The sequence below is a fragment of the Anopheles arabiensis genome, chromosome X (assembly GCF_016920715.1).
Source record: "Anopheles arabiensis isolate DONGOLA chromosome X, AaraD3, whole genome shotgun sequence".
NCBI classification, from domain to species: Eukaryota; Metazoa; Arthropoda; class Insecta; order Diptera; family Culicidae; genus Anopheles; species Anopheles arabiensis.
The window spans coordinates 16,194,567-16,214,686 of NC_053519.1; the positions used below are offsets into that span (position 1 = coordinate 16,194,567).

At 47.4% G+C, this 20,120-nt stretch overlaps 1 protein-coding gene across 1 annotated transcript in view; it reads left to right on the forward strand.

The window, feature by feature from the left end:
* Positions 1–20,120, forward strand: part of LOC120906724 — an 89,532-nt gene that overhangs the window by 60,058 nt on the left and 9,354 nt on the right. Inside the window, 7 exon segments of the mRNA XM_040318624.1 lie at positions 901–992; positions 1,070–1,372; positions 1,475–2,008; positions 3,659–3,956; positions 4,199–4,642; positions 6,875–7,088; positions 18,061–18,432. Coding sequence (XP_040174558.1) covers positions 901–992; positions 1,070–1,372; positions 1,475–2,008; positions 3,659–3,956; positions 4,199–4,642; positions 6,875–7,088; positions 18,061–18,432 — 2,257 coding nt within the window.

The following is a 20,120-nucleotide window of genomic DNA, read 5'->3' on the forward strand; positions in this document are numbered from 1 at the left end:
CACAAAGATCAGTCAAACTCAATCCAGCCTGAGATGTGTTGAAAATCATGTGGAAGAACTGATACATCAATTTGATGCAATTACAACATTTGACAACTGTTGAAAAACATCTCGCAAGCAATGAAAAATGTTGCAGACAAGGGAAATTGACTTGGCAAATCTTGTAAATTGGAAGTCGTTATGAGGGGTTCCCACTGTATATCTCGGCCTAACCGCTAACGCCGAAGATTTCAGAAGCTCTTCTTAAGCTACAACGTTACATGGGCTAAAGTATAGATGCAATTTATCAACATCTAAAGGCTTTTTCGCTCAAAAATTTTGTTAATTAACAACCAAACCAGCTACCGCAGGTTGACCACATTCGATAATGTTAGCAAAACAATGAAACCTTTCCTTTTTGGAATGACCGTATCTACATTTTAAGTGAAAGTGTATTTTTTTCCTTTATACTTTTCTGGCTACAGCTCAGTAAATTATTTTTGAAAATTAAATTTTTAAGTCATTTAAAAAACCCGTTAATAGAACAGTATTGGTTGCTTTCGTGCTCTAAAGTACTTTTCATACGATACGTAAAGAAGAAGATATTTAAGGTTAGATGTTATTAAGTAGTTTAATGAAACGTTCTCTAGTGCTTCATTAAGGGTTTAAAGGGTGAAATATTGCCATTCCATTACGTAGCGACGAACAAATCAATATGTTATGAACTGTCATGGCTTTATGAACGCTAAATGACTGCAAAATTTGAAAATTACTGTTTTTCATCACACTATTTTATTGTTCAACCTAGAATTAATTGCATTTTGGCATAATTGTTTGATTTGTTGAGCGTTTTTTTTTTCATCTTCAAACCGGCTTTGTTGCAACCACATTTCACCCGCAACCTTCTATTCTCTTTTGCAGCATCAACACGAAACAGGTCGTGCCGAATGTGGCCGTGCGCAGAAAGGAGTTTGAGCTGAAGGCCGAAAGTACGGGATGGCGCAAATCGATCGGTAAGGCTAGGAGCAGCACAAATGCCACGCATGTGCAGGCCCCATAATGTTCCGCCCTCATTGTTCCACTTTTGCAGACGACAAACCCCGCTCGGTCAGCTCCGATTCGGAATCGCGCCGCACGCCGGTTCGACTGCGATCACTCTCAGTAGAGTCCAATGCAACGCGCGATTCGCGCCACTCGCTCGCCAGCTCCACGCTGCAAGCGACCGACGCCGCGTTCGACACGCTCGAGAAGGATAAGGAAAACCAGCATCAGCCGCAGCAGCAGCAGCAGCAGCAGCAGCAGCAGCCGAGTGCGGTACCGCCCCCGATGCCGATGCTGCGCCAGAAGCCGATCCGGGACGATTCGTACCGCAGCGCGGTGCGCAACTCGACAGGTAATAAGGGTAGCAACGGGCGTAGTGACGGGCGTGGCGAGGGTTCAATGCGCGCACCGCTCCCGACAGACCTTCTCACCGGCCATGGTTCCCTTCGCACAGCGTTCTGGCTGCAGGGTCCGGTTCCAGCAGCAGTAGCAGCGCACGGTGGCGGCGTCGGCGGCGGCGGCGCCGGTACCGGCGACTCGTCCTCGGCCGTATCGCTCGCGTCGGACGGCGAGCCGCCGAGCCGACCGGTACCGCCGGTCCGCACGTACGCGGCCGCCCACCGCCAGCAACATCCGCTGTCCGCGGCCGACACCGAGCAGATGCGCAAGAAGCAGCTGCACCGCAACCAGACGATGGTGGGCCTGCACCACCTGCTCGATGCGGAGGACGGCGACGGTCCGCTCGGCGACGTCGAGATGCTGCACCGCATGCCGCCGCTGACGTCGCCCCCGTTCGCACCGCTGTCGCCGCTCGCGGTCGCATCGTCCGTCACGTCCACCTCGTCTGTGCCGCTGGCCCATCTCGGGGCGCTCGGGGAGCATCCGGCAGGAGCGGCCGGCACGACGCCCCAGCATCAACCCCCACCACCCGGCGGCTTCCGTCCCGTGGCCGGACCGATGCGTCCCACCACGCTCAACCTTTGCCCAGGTTGGCGCACACACACGCTCACGCACACACGTTTGCGTGGTTGTGGTCGTTTTCTTCTTTTTTTTCTCGCTACCAAACTAATCCAATGCCAATCGTGTTTTTGTAATGATTTTTTTCTTATTTTTTGCCAAACCCGTCTAACATTAACGGTTGAGCATGTGTTCCACGATTAAAACAATTCCCGGCCTTCTCCCGCGTTCCCTGTTTTTAACTTAATTGGGGTGCCTTTGGCAGGCACCTACGAAATAGAGAGAGAGAGTGAGACATGCATGCGCACTAACTGGAAGCAGTGGACATTTGAGCGTTTGTCTGGTAGTAGGTGATTCCAGTGCTGCAAAATGTCACTGTAAATGTCATAAAAAATCTGACTGAAACAAAATCCATGTCAGCGTCACGTACTCAATAGTAATAAGCAGAGGTGATACTCAAAACGATTGGTGTAACCAATGCATGCTTTGTGTCATTTTGTGCGACCAATGCGTGGTCAGTCATTATATGATGACTTTTTTTTTACTGTGATCAGTTCTGCAAAATGCCACTGACAAATCCCGGCTGAAACAAAATAATGTCAGGATGACGATCTCTACAGTGATGATCAGAGGTGAGACTGAGTCTCACACATGCTTGGTGTCCTTGCGACCATCACATGCTTGGTGACATTGTGTGCAACCAACTCTCGGTCAGTCATTTGATCCTGACATTTTCAGTCAATGATCATCCCGATAGTCATGGGAGATATGCGGTGCGTGCGAGTGGTTCCAAGAAACAAAATGAGCATGGTTTCTCGCTCTGTTTGGCCCGACAGAACACCAAACCAGACAGAGCCAGAAAGCATGCTCATTTTGATGCTTGGGACCACACGTCAAGTATATTCCAAGAATGTCGTGATTATCACCGACAGAAAATGTCGTGACCAAGTGAGTGACCAAGAGTTGGGTACTAAACAAAATGTCATCAAACATGTGATTGATCCACCAACTGTTTGAGTCTCACCTCTGATCATCTCAGTTGTGTACGTGAGCTGATTTGAGCTTCGAAACCAGTGGCACTTGACAGCACTGTTAACAGCCAGAAGAAGTCGTGATTATGCTTGTGATGGCATTAACCTTAGCTTGTTTGTCAGAGTATCGCGCACTTTCATGTCATGACGCACTTTCATTGAGTATCAGCAATGAGCATCAAGCTACCACGGATATCTTATGATGCTCATGACATTTTGCAGCACTGGGTGGTTCTCTTCTAACCTTTCTGAGGTTCTCCAAAAACTCCCTAAACCAATATCCATAAAACTCGGAGGTGCCCCTTCGTGGTAGACCCCCTTTGGTTTGGCATGCTTCACTCACCGACCATAACCGTATCTTGCTCTCTTTATCTCTCCGTCACTCACTCTGCTTCACACTCTCGATGTTCTACCACAGCATTCCGCCCTTTTGTTGCCTACTCTAAACCGATTAAAACATCGCTCTCTCTCTCTCGTCCTCTCCCGCATCACGGCCGTAAGAGCCCTGTGCGCCGCTGCATGAAACCTGTTGAATCTGCGTCACAACCCTCTAACCGATACAAAACTTACCTTCTTTAACCCCCTTCTCGAAAACATTAACCGAAAACATCACGACTAATCGCTGCTTCGGTTTCGCTGTCCGTCCACAGATGCCGCCCTGCCGACGGTGGTGATGCGCCAGAAGCAGCCGCACCATTCGCTGCTGCTCGACGACGAGGATCGCAAGATGCGCCGGGTGTCGTACCTGCGGGCGACCGCCCACGACAACCTGTTCCCGATGCTGGAGAGCGACCCGGACAGCAGCCCGATGTCGCTGCCGCCGGCCGACACGCCGGATACCGATCCAACCGAGCCGGCGTCCTCCACCGTCGAGCTGTCGTCTGGGCTGGCGACGGCGGACGAGGGGGCACCGACTTCCGGCAAGCTGCAACCGCAGCAGCTCAAGAGGTAGGTCACCAGCCTAGCCCCAGGACGCTCTAGCGGGATTGAAAGAGGTGAAAGAGGACGCTATTAGCCCTCTGTCGGTTGATTCTTTTACTGTGCGTTCAGCGATCGTTCTTCGTTTCTCCCTCGTGCTTTTGTCCCAGTCGGTGGCAAGTGGTTTATCTCATCATTCTCTCTCTCTCTCTCTCTCTGCATCTCTCTTTGTGTGTCTCTCGCTTTCCCTCCCTTGGTTTCCCTTTGTGCAGTGCCTACCGTCCATGGCGCAGGCCACGTCTTACCACCGACATTCAGCCGCTGCGGCGCCTGTTCGACCCGGAAGCCGACCTGGCTGTGCCGGCCCTTCCGCCCATCCTTGAAACCGAACCGTTCACCTCTGCGTCCGCCTCGAAAAAGCGCTCCCGGCCCCTGCCAACACCACCCCGACTGCCAAACGACGACGACGACGCGGACGATGACGACGCGGACGACGCGGACGAGGACGAGGTCGGTGCAGCTGGCACGCGCCCGGCACGACCGGCAAGGGCCGTAAAGGGTCGGTCAGCTTCCCTGGTGACGACTACCCCGTTCGGCAGTGCTACTGGCGGTGGCCACCGGCTGTTCGGGGCGGCCGGCAGCCTGGGCAACCTGCACGTCATCACCACGACGACGGCGGGCGGTATCGTCACGCGCAACTACTTCTTCGCCCAGAGGTTCGCCCGGCTGTTGTATTGCTGTGTGTTGTGTGTGTGTGTTTTGTTTTGCGCTGTTGTTGTTGTTGTTGTTGTTGTTGTTGGATATTTTCTACCCTGTTTCCTTGTGTGTGGGTGTGTGTTTTATATTCCGATCGTTGTTCCTGCCAAACACCACAACACGAATCTTCGATATCTTCTTCGAGCTAAAACGAATTTCGAGTAGCTGGGATTTGCGACTACCGTTTGCTTCCATTATTAGGATCTTTAGCCGAAATCAGCATCTCCTGCAAGAAGAGCATTAGAATCACACATCTATACACACACACACACATACATATCTCATCTTCATCTCCTGGATGAACAGAAGCGACGTAACAATCCGACTACCATTCAACGTCACTAGCAACCACCCTCTACATTGGAATTCACTTTCGGGCAGTAAAATCCACCAACTGCCCCCGAGGGCGTGGGATCGTTTCAGCGAATCGAACATTAAAGCTAAATTTGCAATCTAACGGAGCTAACGGTAATGGTGTAGCAGGACAGCCTGTGCAATTAGTTTCAGTTTTATGACGCTGATGGACACGGACACGGACCTCACCACGGAGACAGGGAACGCAACAGGACCGTCTATCGCTGCACTGCTGGAGCCCTTTCCATTCTCTCTATCTATCTCTCTGGCTGATTTGAGTTTAACGACGACTTTTAATGTTTTAATTTGCGATTGTAAGAGTTGGCAAAAGCGATAATTAATTTTCTTGGATGCGCCTCTGCGCCTACAGGGATCGATAAAACGGGTGAATCGATTACACGGAACCGTTCAATCGTGCCCGACGGACAGGTTCATCTAGGCCGCGTTTTCCCTTTCACTGGTCGAGTCGCCCGTCTCGGTACCTTGGATCTTGGCTGGGTCGTAAAATCTCCTACAAAGAGCATCGAACGGTTCCTGCACTTTTAAACCCTCTACTGCACACACAAGCTTCTCATCGTGTCTGTGGTACAGTCGTCAACTCGTCCGACTCAATGGCATGCCCATCATGGGTTCAAGCCTTAGAATAGACCGTCCGTCCCCCCGGTAGCAAGGATCTTGACTATCTATTCTGCTGTGCGTGGCACTGAATAAGTCTCAAAAGGCTATATAGGCCGGGTCATGTCCGCGTAGGACATTATACCCTGAAGAAGAAGAAGCTCTTAATTCAAACCACACATACAGACACACACACACACACACATACTCACATTTGCATGTCCGGTGGACATCGTTGCATCGGTGGAGAGCGTGGAAGTACCTGCATGGAAGTACCGAAACCTCCCTGCGTCACGGGATCAGATCGAGACTACTTTTTCTGCATCTTCTTGAAAGCTTGAAACAGTCTAGAAGTTCAGAAACACACTCTTAACCCGCTTTCGTGTCTTGCTGTACAATATAGTTCAAGGGACTGTTTTCCCCTTTTTTCTTCGTTCATCTCATCGCATCTTGTCATTGTTATTCATACCTTTTCTGTATGTGTATCTTTATGGGCGCGTGTGTGTGTGTGTATGTGTCTGTATTGTACAGCGTGTAATTTGGTGTGTGGCTCTGTGTGCAGTGTGATCAAATTTGAATAGTTTCTTTGGAGGTACTTCCAATATTTTTCTTCTCTTCTTTCCAATCTGCTCTCTGTTCTCATACTTCATCAATTGTGTGCCAATACCTTCGTGTTATCGTTTAGTGCTGCCATCATCATCATCCACCGTAAACACTCGTGCCGACATAACATTCATCTTGGTGTAAACCTTTTCAGCGTTATTTGTTGTTCTGTTAAACACAAAAAACACAACTATTTCTTCTATTTGCAAATTTTGCAATATTCCAATTGGACTCTTCGCTCCTACAGGATTCACATTCCTTTTTTTCTCCATTTTCCACATCTCTCGTCCAATTTCTTTCTGTCTCACTCTTTCTCTCTTTCTACATTTTGATGTTCGTTCGTACTTCGCTCATCCGTTCCGCTTATCCCTATCGCAGTGTGCGAGTGTACGTTATCTCTCCATTGGTTTGTGTTTGTGTGTGTTTTTGTGTTGTTTATTTTATTTTATTTTTTATTGATTTTATTTTATTTTTATTTTTTTTGTTCAATGTTACTAGATGTCATAATGCATGACAGCTTGATGGCGGCTTGAAGGAGCCGCCTAACCGGATTTACGCTTTTTTTTTTTGTTGCTAATTTCCCTTCCATCTTCCATTCTCTTCTACGGCGCGGTACCCAGCCACGGCACCAAATCGAAGGCACTAGCCCACTTCCGGGACGGCGGAGCAGCGGACAGCACGGAACCGGTGGTGCGCGAGGGCGAACTGCACGTCAAGGTGACGCTGATCGACGGCAAGCGGTCGGCCGACCGGAGCTGGCGCACGGTGCACGCCGTGCTGCGCGGTCACCATCTCAAGCTGACGCTGGTGCGCGAAGGAAAGAACTCCAACCAGGTAAGGCGTGCGGGATGCGGTGGGGAATGCGCATTGCATATTTTATTCTTATGATACTGTTGAAAGGTGTTTTTTTTTATTATTTTTGTGTTGCTTGTTGTGTTGGATTAAATTACACATCAACACATTGAGAATTGTTTGTCTGACCGGCGGAGGTGCAAGAATCAATGGCACCCGGGTTATGAAGGATCCCAATTGACGAGTGAAAGTGCATGTCCAAGATTATTTTACCACTTCCTTATTCGGAGGGCCACCGGCACGAATCTGTGCGCAATTGCCCGGGCGGCTTTCTCAAACTCAAAACCGTCTCAATGGTCTCATACGAGCCGGACAGCTTTTATTGCTCAATTAAATGGTTACATTTACAGCACTATAAAATTCTTACAGTAAGAAAATCATTTCGAGCCATAAACATAAACTGGTCAGATGATTCAGGGACCGATCGGGCGTGCGCCATCGGACGGGCACCATAAACCTTCCTTGGGGGACAGTTCTGCCTGATTTCTGCAACTGCACTGGGCATTCGCTATTGCGCCCGAACCATGCGCTGCTCACTTTATTAATATGAAAAAATTAAAATATTTTAATACACCATGAAACCATTTAACGAGCGTCGTAAAGTGTCGAGCGCTGATTGAGGTTTGTTAAGCGACAACTGCATTTGCTAAACCATTGAGCAACGGTTGTAGTTTTCTACTGTTGATGTGCCTTGTTGAATCCTGGTCACGGCGCTACTAATTGTACCTGAATGTTATCACAATCTTTAGTTTTTTTTGCTACATTTGCACTAAAAATCAATGTGAATTGATATAAACGGAAAGTGTAACGTCTCGAAAAATATATTTCTTTGAAGCAAACGATAGCAGTTTGCCAGTTGGAGCCTATTTTGTTGCCTTTTGTTCTGTTTGCCTGTACAATTTTATTAAAAATTAATACTATAACCTGTTTCAAACAGGAAAAAACAATAAAAATCAATTTCTTACATGCGACTTTGTTGGTGCACAAATGGTGAAATCCAATTAAACAGAATATAATTGTCAAAATGAACATCGGAACAATGTTCCTGGTCACGGCACCGATTATTTTTCAACCTGTTTTACTCATTTCAGAGAAAATCTTAATTAAATGTTAAGAGACGCTGCATTTCCAAAACTATTCAGTCGCGATATTAGCGATGGGAGGTTGGGAGGGGGGTTAGCAAGCGGATTAAATCAATTCGTTTGAGCTTGTGTGCAAAGCGCCACCGACGGTCAACAAAAGCCGGCGCCGCCTGGTCCCAATTTCTCAAATCTCGCAAATGGGAGAAGAACTTCAACGAGCCGTTAAGCGACGAACCAGATTTGTTCGTTTCATGTGTCTCGTACCGTTCCGGGTCATCTCGGACGATCAGGCATTAGGGGCCATTTTTTGACCAAAATCTCGCGGCCTGGGCGGTGAAAGTGAAGAAGCGGGAAACCGTGTGTGTGTGTGTGTGTGTGTGTGTGTGTGTGTGTGTGTGTGGGATGCACCTTTGGCTTTGGGGAGGAAAAGCTACCCCCTGAAACCGTGATGTGTGTGTGTGTGTGTGGATGTGCAGAAAGCGTTTCCGCGCGGCCCTACCTACTGGGAAAAACGAAAAACACAAAAAATATATTTTTTTTGTGTATGTGTGTCTCTGCTGGTTATCTTGAAACTGCTGCGAGAGACACATACATATTTAGAGAGGAAAAGTTCACCCGCGCGAATCCATGCCTCCACCCATTAGTCCAAGCTTATGAGGGGGGTAAGTCGTGCTGGGGGAGGAACTTTTCTTTTCGAACTTTTGATAACGCACGGATTTCGGTTCCCCTATTTTCCATCCCAACCCTGGGCCCCGGGCAACTCACCGGGTGTTTTTGACTGTTTTCAAACGCTTCCGGGGCTCTGCTACTTTGCCTTTTGCCTGCAGTGTCTTTTAATTATGCGTTCGTGTATGTGCGTGTGTGTGCTCGCGCTTATTATTATTTCCTTTTTTATATTGAGCAATTTGTTTTCCACCACGGACGGTCCAGTGCAATAGTGCAAACAGGCAGAGCACATGGAGTGAGTGTGTGAGCTTTTTTTCGTTTTCCTTTTTACGCTCTAATGCGCTCTTCTTTAAATATTCACTCTCTCCTGTGGCTGTGGCCCACCATCACCAAATTTAACCCCTTCGCTCCCTCCTCTTCACACATACGCACACACACACACACACACGCTTGTGTGCGCTTTTATTGCTTCATCTTTGGTGGGCGCGTGCAATTTCGCGTACCGACCGCAACCGTGTGTTTTCGGCTACCGAAATACAAACGGCAACAAAATCCACACCCTGTGCACCCCCGAAAACACTTCCACACACACACACACGCTAGACACCGGTACGTTGAATCGCATAAAAATCGGAGCAATTAGGCATTTTCACTTCCCTCCACCGGGATGGAGAGAAAGGCGACGACGAAGAAAAGTCAAACTCGGCGCGGAAAGAAATGCGGGACGAGGCAGACTGCGGCGGCGTCGACGGGTTGTGAGCGGGCGCGCCCAAACATAGTGTACCCCCCCCCCCCTCTAAAGTACAAATGGCAGTAGCAGCAGCAGCAGCACGTCATTCCGATGTGTGTGAGCAAATGGGCGTTGTGTGCCGAGGTTTTTCACGCCCGTTTGGAGTCACATTTTTGGCCTGCCTTGCCGTTTCTTTTTGGGGAAGGAGAAGGAGGGGGAGGGGGGTGTTTTTGGGGGCGCCCGCTTCCCAAATGCTGCTGTTTTCTCTTTTCTCCATCGGAAGATGGTTCGGGGTGATTTTTGGTCGGGTGTGTGCAGGAAGGAAGTGAGCGAGGTCAATTTTCAACCATCACCACCAGCTCCGCTCCGTGCGGGGAGCAAGTGGTTTTGGTTTGTTTTTTTTTTTTTGTTTTTTTTTTTTGCTGTGCCAAATGTCTTATCAGAGGGGAGGGCCCAAGGGAGTTTTGCTTCTCCTCCCCCTCCCGAAACGGTAAGGGAGACCCCGTTTTACGTGGGCGACGTTTTTAGTTACGCGACCCGCGACGGCTCCACAAATCCCTGCACTGTTTCCCCCGTCGCAATAAAACAATCCCTTCTGGGTCTGGGACAGGTTAAACGAAGGGAAAAGGGAAAGATACTAAGAACTCAAACGCTACATTTGTAGAACAACATTACTATTTATATGAGATTTTTTTACATATACGCTTCAATCCTAGTCACGGCACCAGATATTAATTGTACACGTATTGGTAATAGTTTCTGTTGTTGATGTTCCTTGTTGAATCCTGGTCACGGCACTAGTAATTATATCTGAATGTTATCACAATTTTTAGTCTTTCTACTAAGTTTTTACTGAAAATCAATGTAAATTAATATAAACGGAAAATGTATACAAACAAATATACAAAAATATATTTTTTAAGCAAAACATTGGATTTTGCCAGTTTGAGGCCATTTTATTGAAAATGTCCACCTGCATGATTCTCTCAAGTAATTGCATGCAGTTTTGATACTTGTTAAAGCATTTTTTCCTCAATTTTAGGGAAGGGTTTAAGAATAATATTCAGCTTCGTTATACTAAGTTTGATGCTTGGTAGCTGAAATCATATCAACACTCCAATACAAAACCACACGCCAAACAACTAGCCTCAGATTTACCAGCCAAGATATGTTAAGCTTGTAAAAGTGTAAACAAATGCCGATTTTTTTTTTATTTTCTTGCTGAATTTTATATCAAGAAAGGTTAAAAACTGTGTGATTTGTAAAAAATCTGAATATTATATCAAGAAAGGTTAAAAACTGTGTAACTTGCATGTTCTTTATATTTATTAAAAGTTAAAACTGTAACTCATTTCAAGCGGAAAAAACAAGAAAAAATTTTTTTACATGCTTCTTTGTTTGTGCACAAATGGTGAAATCCAATATGGCAGAACGTAACTGTCAAAATCGATACAACCCGGACGATGAAAATTGTTCCAATGACTGAGGCTGAAAACGAGTCTTTAGCGAAAAAATTATAATCAACACAACTGTTAGTACTAAAAACATCCATAACAGAATAATGTTCCTGGTCACGGCATAATTTATTTTCGATTCTTTTTACCTCAGTCCAGGAAAAAAAGAATATTAAATAAATCGTTTAATAGTGTCATGCCTAAAAACCAAAAACTAATCATTCTAATGACAAATTGGCACAACAAAAATGAGGGGGGTTGAGTAGTTTGGCCTTTGGTGCCTTGGTGGCTGACTAAAATACGCAAAGGTTGTTGTTTTTTTTTTTTTGACCGGCGGATGGAAAAGCGCACCGTACCGCCCCGCGAAGCGGTATCCGTTCGAGTGCACCAAACCATGCGCACGATGTGTGTGTGTGCCGGTGTGTATGTGCAAGCTTGTGCGTGCGATCGTGGGGCCGTCGGGCAAGTGCGCCACGGTGTAGTGTGTCAGTTCACCGATGCCAACAGCACGCAGCGGGAGTTCGAACGGCGTCGGTCGTCCGCCGTTGTCTGTGGAGTCCGCGATAGTCGCGTCCGCCCGCGTCGGCCCACCCCAAATCCACCGATTCTAGCTTTATCACACTATATCCCTTCCCTTCCTGCCACCCTCTTCCCTCTTCTCCCGTTTTTTTTCTTTCATCCCATTTCCATCGTTTTCTTCTTCGCCGTGTGCGTTTGTTTTCCCGCCAAAATATCCCGCCGAATGGCAAATGTGAAGGTGTTTGGTGCGTGTGTGTGTGTTTAGTTTAGAAGTTAGTGAAAAGCTGTTGGTGTGTTTGTGTGTGTGTGCATCAAGCGGAGCAAGAGCGCTAAATAGTGTGTTGAATTTAAGGTGCAAGCAAACCGCATCCACTCTAAACAACACCATTCAATGAACCCGCGAACCAACAACCAACCTTCCGGACCCACACGAATTAGTGAAATTAGTCCGCCTGGGGCTCCACTGCTCCAACTTCAGTTTGAATTTGTATTCCTTCTTAGCAGGGAATAACGTCCCTCTCGTCCCGTGGTGGTTACGTTCGCGTGCAGTCTGCGGCGTGGTGTGGCGTACACAAGGACTTCGGTAACTTTGTTGCTTAGACTCAGTGTCTCTCTGTGTCGCCGTTTTGTTGCTACTAGCTGGAAACCGACCATTGTGCTGCTGCCGTGTGATATCATGGGTGAAGAATTTTGATTCCCCCAGCGCGCCGCCTCGTGTGTCCTTGTTGGGACGGGTGGGGTGCACTTATTTGGCAACCTTCACCCCTCCCCCCAACGCGCTACGCACGCCCATATCGATCCGGGGTAGCGGGGTGGTAAACGTCACGATTCGATCGTCACCTAATACGCCGCGCCAAGTTGCACACGGAACGGAGACTTCTTCATTTGGCATGTGACATGCCGATAAGCAAGGGACGCGACGCGGTGGGAGTGCAACGGGAGTAGGGGTACACCGTGTGGTTTAGGCCCTTGCGTATGCAAATCGCGTATCAAAAAGCCATCCCAGCCCCACAACTCTCCTATAACCGTCCATGTTTGTGCAGGGCGTTGTCTCTGTACCTGGGGGGTCGGGGGGTGTGGCGGGGCGACGTGCAATGTTTGAAGTGTTTTTTTTTTTGTTGGTGAGCTACGCTCGAAGAAGAAGACACTCACGCACCGGGCCGGACCGGGTGTTTCGAGGTGCAAGGCGAAGAGGTTCGTCGCCTACTCTTCAATAGACGCGATGACCCGCTAGAGACTGAGTGACCACTTCCGGTAAAAGCTAGCATTAATTGCAAACAGAGGCAGACGAAGCACACGAGAAGAAGAAGAAGAAGAAGAAGAAGAAAAAGGAAGAAAAAGAAGAAGAAGTCTCGCGCGTTTTTTTTTCTTCTTTGCCCGGTAGTCTGTGTGTAGGGCTGTAGGTCACACCCACCCACTCCGGCATGCATGCGTGAAGGTGTCGATTTCGAAAAATTATATCACGGACTACTACCCCCCGCCCCTCCCTCCTCCCCTTCACTTTACACTTGCTTCTCGATTCGGCTTCCCCCGCCCCACGTATCGATCGAAAGTGAAAAGTGGTTCGATCCCACTGTGTGCACTGGGGTGCGTTATGTGTCCGTGTAGCGCTCTCTCTCGCTCTTTCCCTCTTGCTCGCCAAAAGTTTTCCCTGCAACGCACCATTTTGCGTTGCGCTGTGAACTTTGATCTTCGGTTCGGCGTAAGCGCTTTTCCGAACGATTTTTCTCTGCTGCGTATGTGTGTGTGTGTGTGTGTGTGTGTGTGTGTGTGTGTGTGTGTGTGTGTTCGTGCAAAGTCAATATTATTACCCCTTCTTTGGTGGCTCTTTCTTTGTTTTTTTTTTGCTTTGGCCAACCGTTACCGTTTTGCGATCGAAGAAAAACGGTTGCTTCTTCTCCCTCCCTCCTTCCTGCGCCGCTCAACCATGCTCCGCTCACTTGCCACACTACTGCACTGGGAGGACCTTGGGACACAAGCAACGAACGCGCACCGATGCTTGAAGGCGATTTTCGACATCTCCGACAACCACCGCGAGTTTTTGCAGCAATCGGCGCAATCCAACAGCCCACATGGCCCCCACAGCAGCTCCGTGCAACGCTTGCTTTCTCGGGGATGGTCCCTATTGGCGGGAACCGCAACAACAACAACACCAAACTGGATCAAACATGTAAACAAAAAGGGTTTGATCGTCCGGACGGATCGGTGGTAATCTGCCATGATCATAACTTAATGTTTTTGCACAGCAAAATAAACATAGAATCGCCTAGACTGGCATGCGTTTTAGGCGGTCAAGATTTGGCTAGATTGGTGCAAAGAAAACGATACTTTCGTTTCGGGAAGCGCACCAGTCAATGCTTTACACTACCGCAGAGAGCATCCGAGCATTGATCAAGCAGCATTTTATTATCGCTTGTGAACGATATCTCCATCGAAACAAAGAGATATTCCACCTCGTTTGGCATGCAGCTCCGGGCATTGATCAAGCAGCATTTTATTATCGTTAGGAACTGGGAGGTTGGTTAGAACTGCCATATGGTACGATCGCTGAAGATCCATCGCCATCCAGCCGTTGGGAGCGCCAGGCAGGCAATTAATTGTTCCATCCCGATTGTCGCGACTTGTAAACAAACTTACCAGGTTTTACAGCCCTCCAATGAAACGCACGGAATGCCGGTATCGTTCCATTCCAGCCAATGCCGAACATAGGCGCCCGTACGACAGCATATGTTTCCAAGTGTAAACAAAGCTGTATGGCCATTTTTGTTGGTTGTTGGTACAGCTTCCCCAGCTTTTTTCTTGGTCTATTTTTGCAAAAAATACCACCCTGCGGCTTGGCCACCGCTTGTTTATTTACAATAGTGTATACGACACCCCCTAGCAGCTGCCTTCACCCCTCCAATGCCCCCCCCCCCCTGGAGTGTTCTGTTACCGCGTGCTGTATGCACTTGTGCGCATATGCATATACAGCACGCAAGTAGAACTGACAAAGGAAGAGGGAACAAAATGCGCTCAAAAAACAAATCATCAACATTTGAAACTTCTTCAACCCTCGCTCGAAAAGGGAAATGTGCTTGGGTGGGTGGTGGTGGCAGTGCCGGAGATTGAGCGTTCCATCAATTTTGTGCAGCCCCACCGCTTATGATGAGCAATCCATCGACACGCGGCACCGTGACGATCCGCACCATCAGGAAAGCGTCGTGTAACGCAAGCAGTAGCAAACCAACAAAAAGACACACACACACACACAAATAATATTGCAACGTGCTGGCGGCCCCGTTGCCCACCGAACCCTGTCCAATGCATTTCGCCAACCTTTCTGACGGACGCACATACCAAAACAAAAACATTGGAAAAGCGATTTAAAAAAAGCTATTACGGTACCAGCTGAGCGCACGCGCTTTTCCCTTTTTTTGTCGCTTCCTGGATATTGGAGGTGTTCGGCATCTTGGGGATGGTTTCCACCCTTTCACGACGATTTGCAGTTCGTGTGGTGTACGGTTTGCAAGACGATAGACGATCACTTGTTGGTGACTTCCCCTGATGAGGGCGATAAGCCTGTATCATGACGCATCGAAACACTTGCGCCGTAGAGCTTCCATAAACAATAGCCGGCATCGCGAATAAATGAACACATTTTAACAGTCGTTTAAAGTTCATTTTGGTTTAACCGAGTTCATTTGTTGTTCATTCCTGTTAAAATAAACGACCGTCAAAACAGTTAACGACTGCTCGATATCGCATATAGGCAAACACGGGGAAAAAATTCGAGCAGTACAATTAAACGACTGTTAATTTGTATCGCATACGCTCTTGACAGTCGTTTGTTTAACGGCGGCATAGGACCAGTCGTTAAAATTGACAAATGAACTCAATGCGTTCGCGATGCCAAATTCTAGCAATTTTTAACGACTCTGGTTAATTTTTAACGACTGTTAATTTTAAACCAATTCTTTCGCGATACCAGCTAATGTTTGTCATGACTGTGGCCCACAAAGACACGCGCACACACACACATTTGCGCACGGCATGTGCGGTAGTGGGGGTTGCTAGTAGTGCATTAAAAATAGTGTCACAAAATACCTAGTCGACACTATTGGCCCTAAACTGAACACCAAAAGCCAAAATGACTCAGCATCATTTAAATATCCTCAAGATCCTTCTTATCTGTTGTGATGTTGTTGAGAATCTGAGATCCTTCTTATCTATTGTGATGTTGTGTGACTCTGGGAAGTAGAATGCACCCATTCGATGCATTTAAATCGTTATCATATGTACACTTGTGCGTAATTTGAACCTATGATTGAAGGTCGATCCGTTTAGACGAAAGTGCGGTATGCGCATTCAGATTGGCAGGCACGTAGGAATTCGATCGAACAAGTTAGTAGTTAGTGATGGAATGAGAGAACGGAGAGGACAGAGAAAGCATATAGAAATAGTGCTGTCTCACACATTCTAAGCTGAGTGCGCATGAGTATCATGATGGTACAACTTAGATGATAGAGCGAGACAGATGAGCGGTTTGGTTCTTGCTAGGTCCTAATTCAGGCAGTGATGGCTCATTCCTGTTCTGAAGTTAACCGAAGCAGCATCTTGAAGCTTAGTTTTCATCGGATACCAATTTAAAGTTCAAGTGTATTTTTTGTCGAATTTTGAAGTTGAATTACTATTAGTTGGAGAGTTCGAAGTTGTCTCCAGACATTTGAGTTCGGTTCGATTGGATTTTAGTGTACCACCGGCTGAATGTTTGTTTGAAGTAGAGTAACTGAATCAGTGTCCAGCTCCCAGACGTTGGACAGCCGGACATTGGGAGTTGTGCCATAAAAACCTGAGAACTGTGATTTTGTGTGAAGTCAGTGCACCTTTGTTTTGCTAGTAGTGTAATACCTTCGGCGCTTGACATCCGAACCAGGAGTTTCTTCAGATATTTTCACAATCAATCCAAAAAGTATTGTCAGCAAACAACTAATCGTTCAAACACAAAAAATAAACGACGCATTTGTGCAAACAAAGAAGCTGCTGGGTGCCAACATCAAATACCTCATTCAGCGTCATCCCTTTTCAAGATCATTAAGATCCTTTTTTTGTGCTGTGATTGTGTGCACCTGGGAAGTTTGTCACCGTCATTCGATGCTTTTGAATCGTTATCATGCAAACATGGACGAAAGTGCGCTACTCACACTCAGATTGGCATGCACGCAAATCAAGTTAGTAGATACGGATGCAGTGAGACGACGGAGGGTGAGAGAAAGCATATAGAAATAGTGCTGTCTCACACATTCTAAGCTGAGTGCGCATAAGTGCAATGATGATACGGCATAGAAGTTAGAGCGAGAAAGCTGAGCGGCTGTGTTCTAGTTAGGTCCTAATTCAGGTAGTGATGGTTCATTCCTGTTCTGAAGTTAACCGAAGCAACATCTTGAAGCATAGTGTAGTAGTTTCTAGTGTGCAGCAATAAAGTTATTGGAAGTATTGTTTCGAACATTGAAGTTGAACTACTATCAGTTGGAGAGTTTGGAGTTGTCCCCAGACATTGAAGTTCGGTTCGATTCTGATTTTAGTGTACTACGGGCTGAATGTTTGTTTGAAGTACAGTAATTGAATCAGTTCCCAACTTCCAGACGTTGGAAAGACAGGCATTGAAGTTGGATCTTAAGAAGCTGAGGATTGGGATTTTGCGAGAATACAGTCTTGTGCCAGTTTTACTAATTCATTAGGACTTTGCTTCTAAACTAGGATTTCTTCAGATATTTCCCCAACAATCGAACGCAAATTCCTTCTCGAAGTGCTCTAGTGTATAAGTGTTTGTCGCAATATCACGCTGGTGCTCTGAACATCTTAGTGCAGTAAAACTGACTTTTTGAAGATTTTGGTTGGTTGGTGTGTTGGGTGACGTCGTGTTACAAATTTAGTCGTCTGCGCCGGCTAGAATGAACCAGCTCAATGTAAATTCTACCTACCATCACCACCACCATCACCACCATCACCATCTTCCTCCGCTTCATCATCTGCCGAGCCAAGACCACCAACAGCTAGTGGTGCAGCACAGTCAGCAGCAGCAGTGGGCCAGTGTGCGCGGTCGGCTGTCGTACTACAGCGAGAACGAGCTGGCGGAACGGCGACCCTCGAACGCGGGCCCGCGGCAGCCGCGCAGCCGGGCCGGTTCGGCCGGGCCCACGCCGAGCGGAGCGAACGGTGCTGCCGCACCGGAGGGACCGTCGGGTGGCACCGGCAGCAGTACCCCCGGTCATGGTGGGGCCCGCCTGCTCAACTGGATGCGCAATGCACCCGGGCTGCGGAAGTTGCGTCTGCGCCGCTGGAACTCAACCGGCTCGTGGGTCAATATCGTTCGATTATTTTCATTTCTGTTACGTTACCACTGCTAGATGAGTCATCGTTTACATCCCTTCAAAAGGGGACCGAAGAACCTCACACCCACTGCAAGTGTACTAATGCTCTGTGGTGCTTTTCCCACCATCTCTTTCTTTCTTCCCTTTCAACAGAGCCCGGAACCATGCGGTACGATCGATCTGACCAACTTCCACGTCACCGAGGGCAACTACACGAAGCGCAAGAATGTGTTCAAGCTGACCACGGCCGCCGGTTCGTACTGTCCGCTGGAGGCGGCCGCTGCGGCCGGCTTCGGCGGCCACGCCGAGGTCCATCGCACCCAGTCCGCCTCCGGGCTGGCGACGGTGGGCGGCAGCGGCCCGGGCAGCAGCACCTGTGCGTCGTCCGTACGCAGCGCGTCCACTGCCGGGCTGCCCGGGTCGGAGCGGGAGTTGCTGCTGCAGGCGGACAGCCACGGCGACATGGAGGGATGGATGGAGTCGCTGCGGCTCGTGTGCGGTAGCACCGGCCAGCTGCACAGTCCGGTAAGTGTGGTTAGGAAGAGGTTTCTTTTTTGTTTTTTGTTTAATGCCTCAGTCTTTTTTGGACGCTTGATAACATTGTGAACGTGTGAGTCATTTTGTCTCGCCCAGTTGTGGGTTAGACCTACTGCATCTCACACAACTGCTCCAATCACAGTCTGTCATGCTCGGTCATCGGCCAGTTGGCGTCATTTGAACCTACGACGAGCATGTTTTGGAATCGGTTCAACTGTTACAGTACGCTGCGAAATTTTAGCCTCACTCACATTTTATTATCGAAATCTTTGCTCCATTCTATGCATTAAATTGAGCTTTAAATCCAATATGTGCATTGTGATAGTGTACTTTTTTTTTGATACTTTGATACCGAATGTCATTCTAAAAAAAATATGGGCATAACATTCAAAAAACAATGTTTGGCTCTTAGGCATCCATTTTGGACAGTGCGCATCAATTTTTTGGACTCTAACGCACCGATTATTGGCTGTAAGTCAAAATCATCTGACTCTTCTTGAAGGAATTATGATAAATTTATAAGATATTTGAGGTGACAACTGTAATTTTGAATTCCAAAAATATATTACAAAAAACCTGTTGAACCTTGAAACTACATGCGAATTGTGCATAACATATGTGATATTTCAACTTCTTTCAATTAAATTATCAATTACTTAACTTAAACTCAAACCCTGTATTCTTAGTCACTATCTTAGTCACTTTCGTATGTAAACATTGTTATTCACCGCGCGCAAAATGTTAATCCACATCAATCTAACATTTCATTTCCATCACAATAATTTTTCATTTCTCCACCATGATTTTCAACACGACTTTCAGCTGGATTGAGTTTGACAGTTCTTTGTTATGTGTTGAAAATCATGTGTTTAAACTGAAAATTCATTGTGAAACAAATGAACCGTTTGACAAATGTGGAAAAACATCTTGGATGTGGTGAATAATTATGTGCACATTCGAAACCGACTTGGAAAACTCGCTAATTTCGGAATGCACTGTATCAAACATAACATAAACATTTGAAAAACTAAAGCGATTGACTTGCAGTCGAAAATTGATGCCTTAGAGAACAATATTGATGCGCACTGTCCAAAAATGGATGCCTTCGAGGCAAACATTGTGACACGCTTTCAAAAATTTATGCCCCAGAAACAAAAATACCTGAGTTAGAGTCAACATTGAACGGCAACTGGTTGTTAAAGCTAGTTGAAATGTAGTCCATAGGGGTTGGCAGTGGAACACATTGTACTCGGTATTTATTTAAAAAAAATGTAAAATTGTGAAGCTCTCATTTTGGGACGCACTGTTTATGACCTGCAGCGAACTTTTCACTTTGTTTGGACGTATCCAAAAGCCCGAATGCTGCTGGCCCAAGCGGGACCAGGAAGACCTAGGGCAGGTATGACGTCAAGGTGTCCATAAGGTCTGTCCACAGTATAGTGAACGGTCACACCATCTCGCTGTGAGTGTGTGTGGGCTGGACGGAGACCTGTAAGTGGTGCAGTGGTTTCTCCCCCGTTGACCACGGCTCTTATCAGTGTTGTCACCGTAGGGAGGGTTTTGGCGAAACCTCCTCCACACACCCAAACGCCACACGATAACGAGCGCCTCCCGATAACGAGCAGCGTGTGTGAGTGTGCGGGTAGGCGCGTGTGATAAAGTACTCGAAAGTCGCG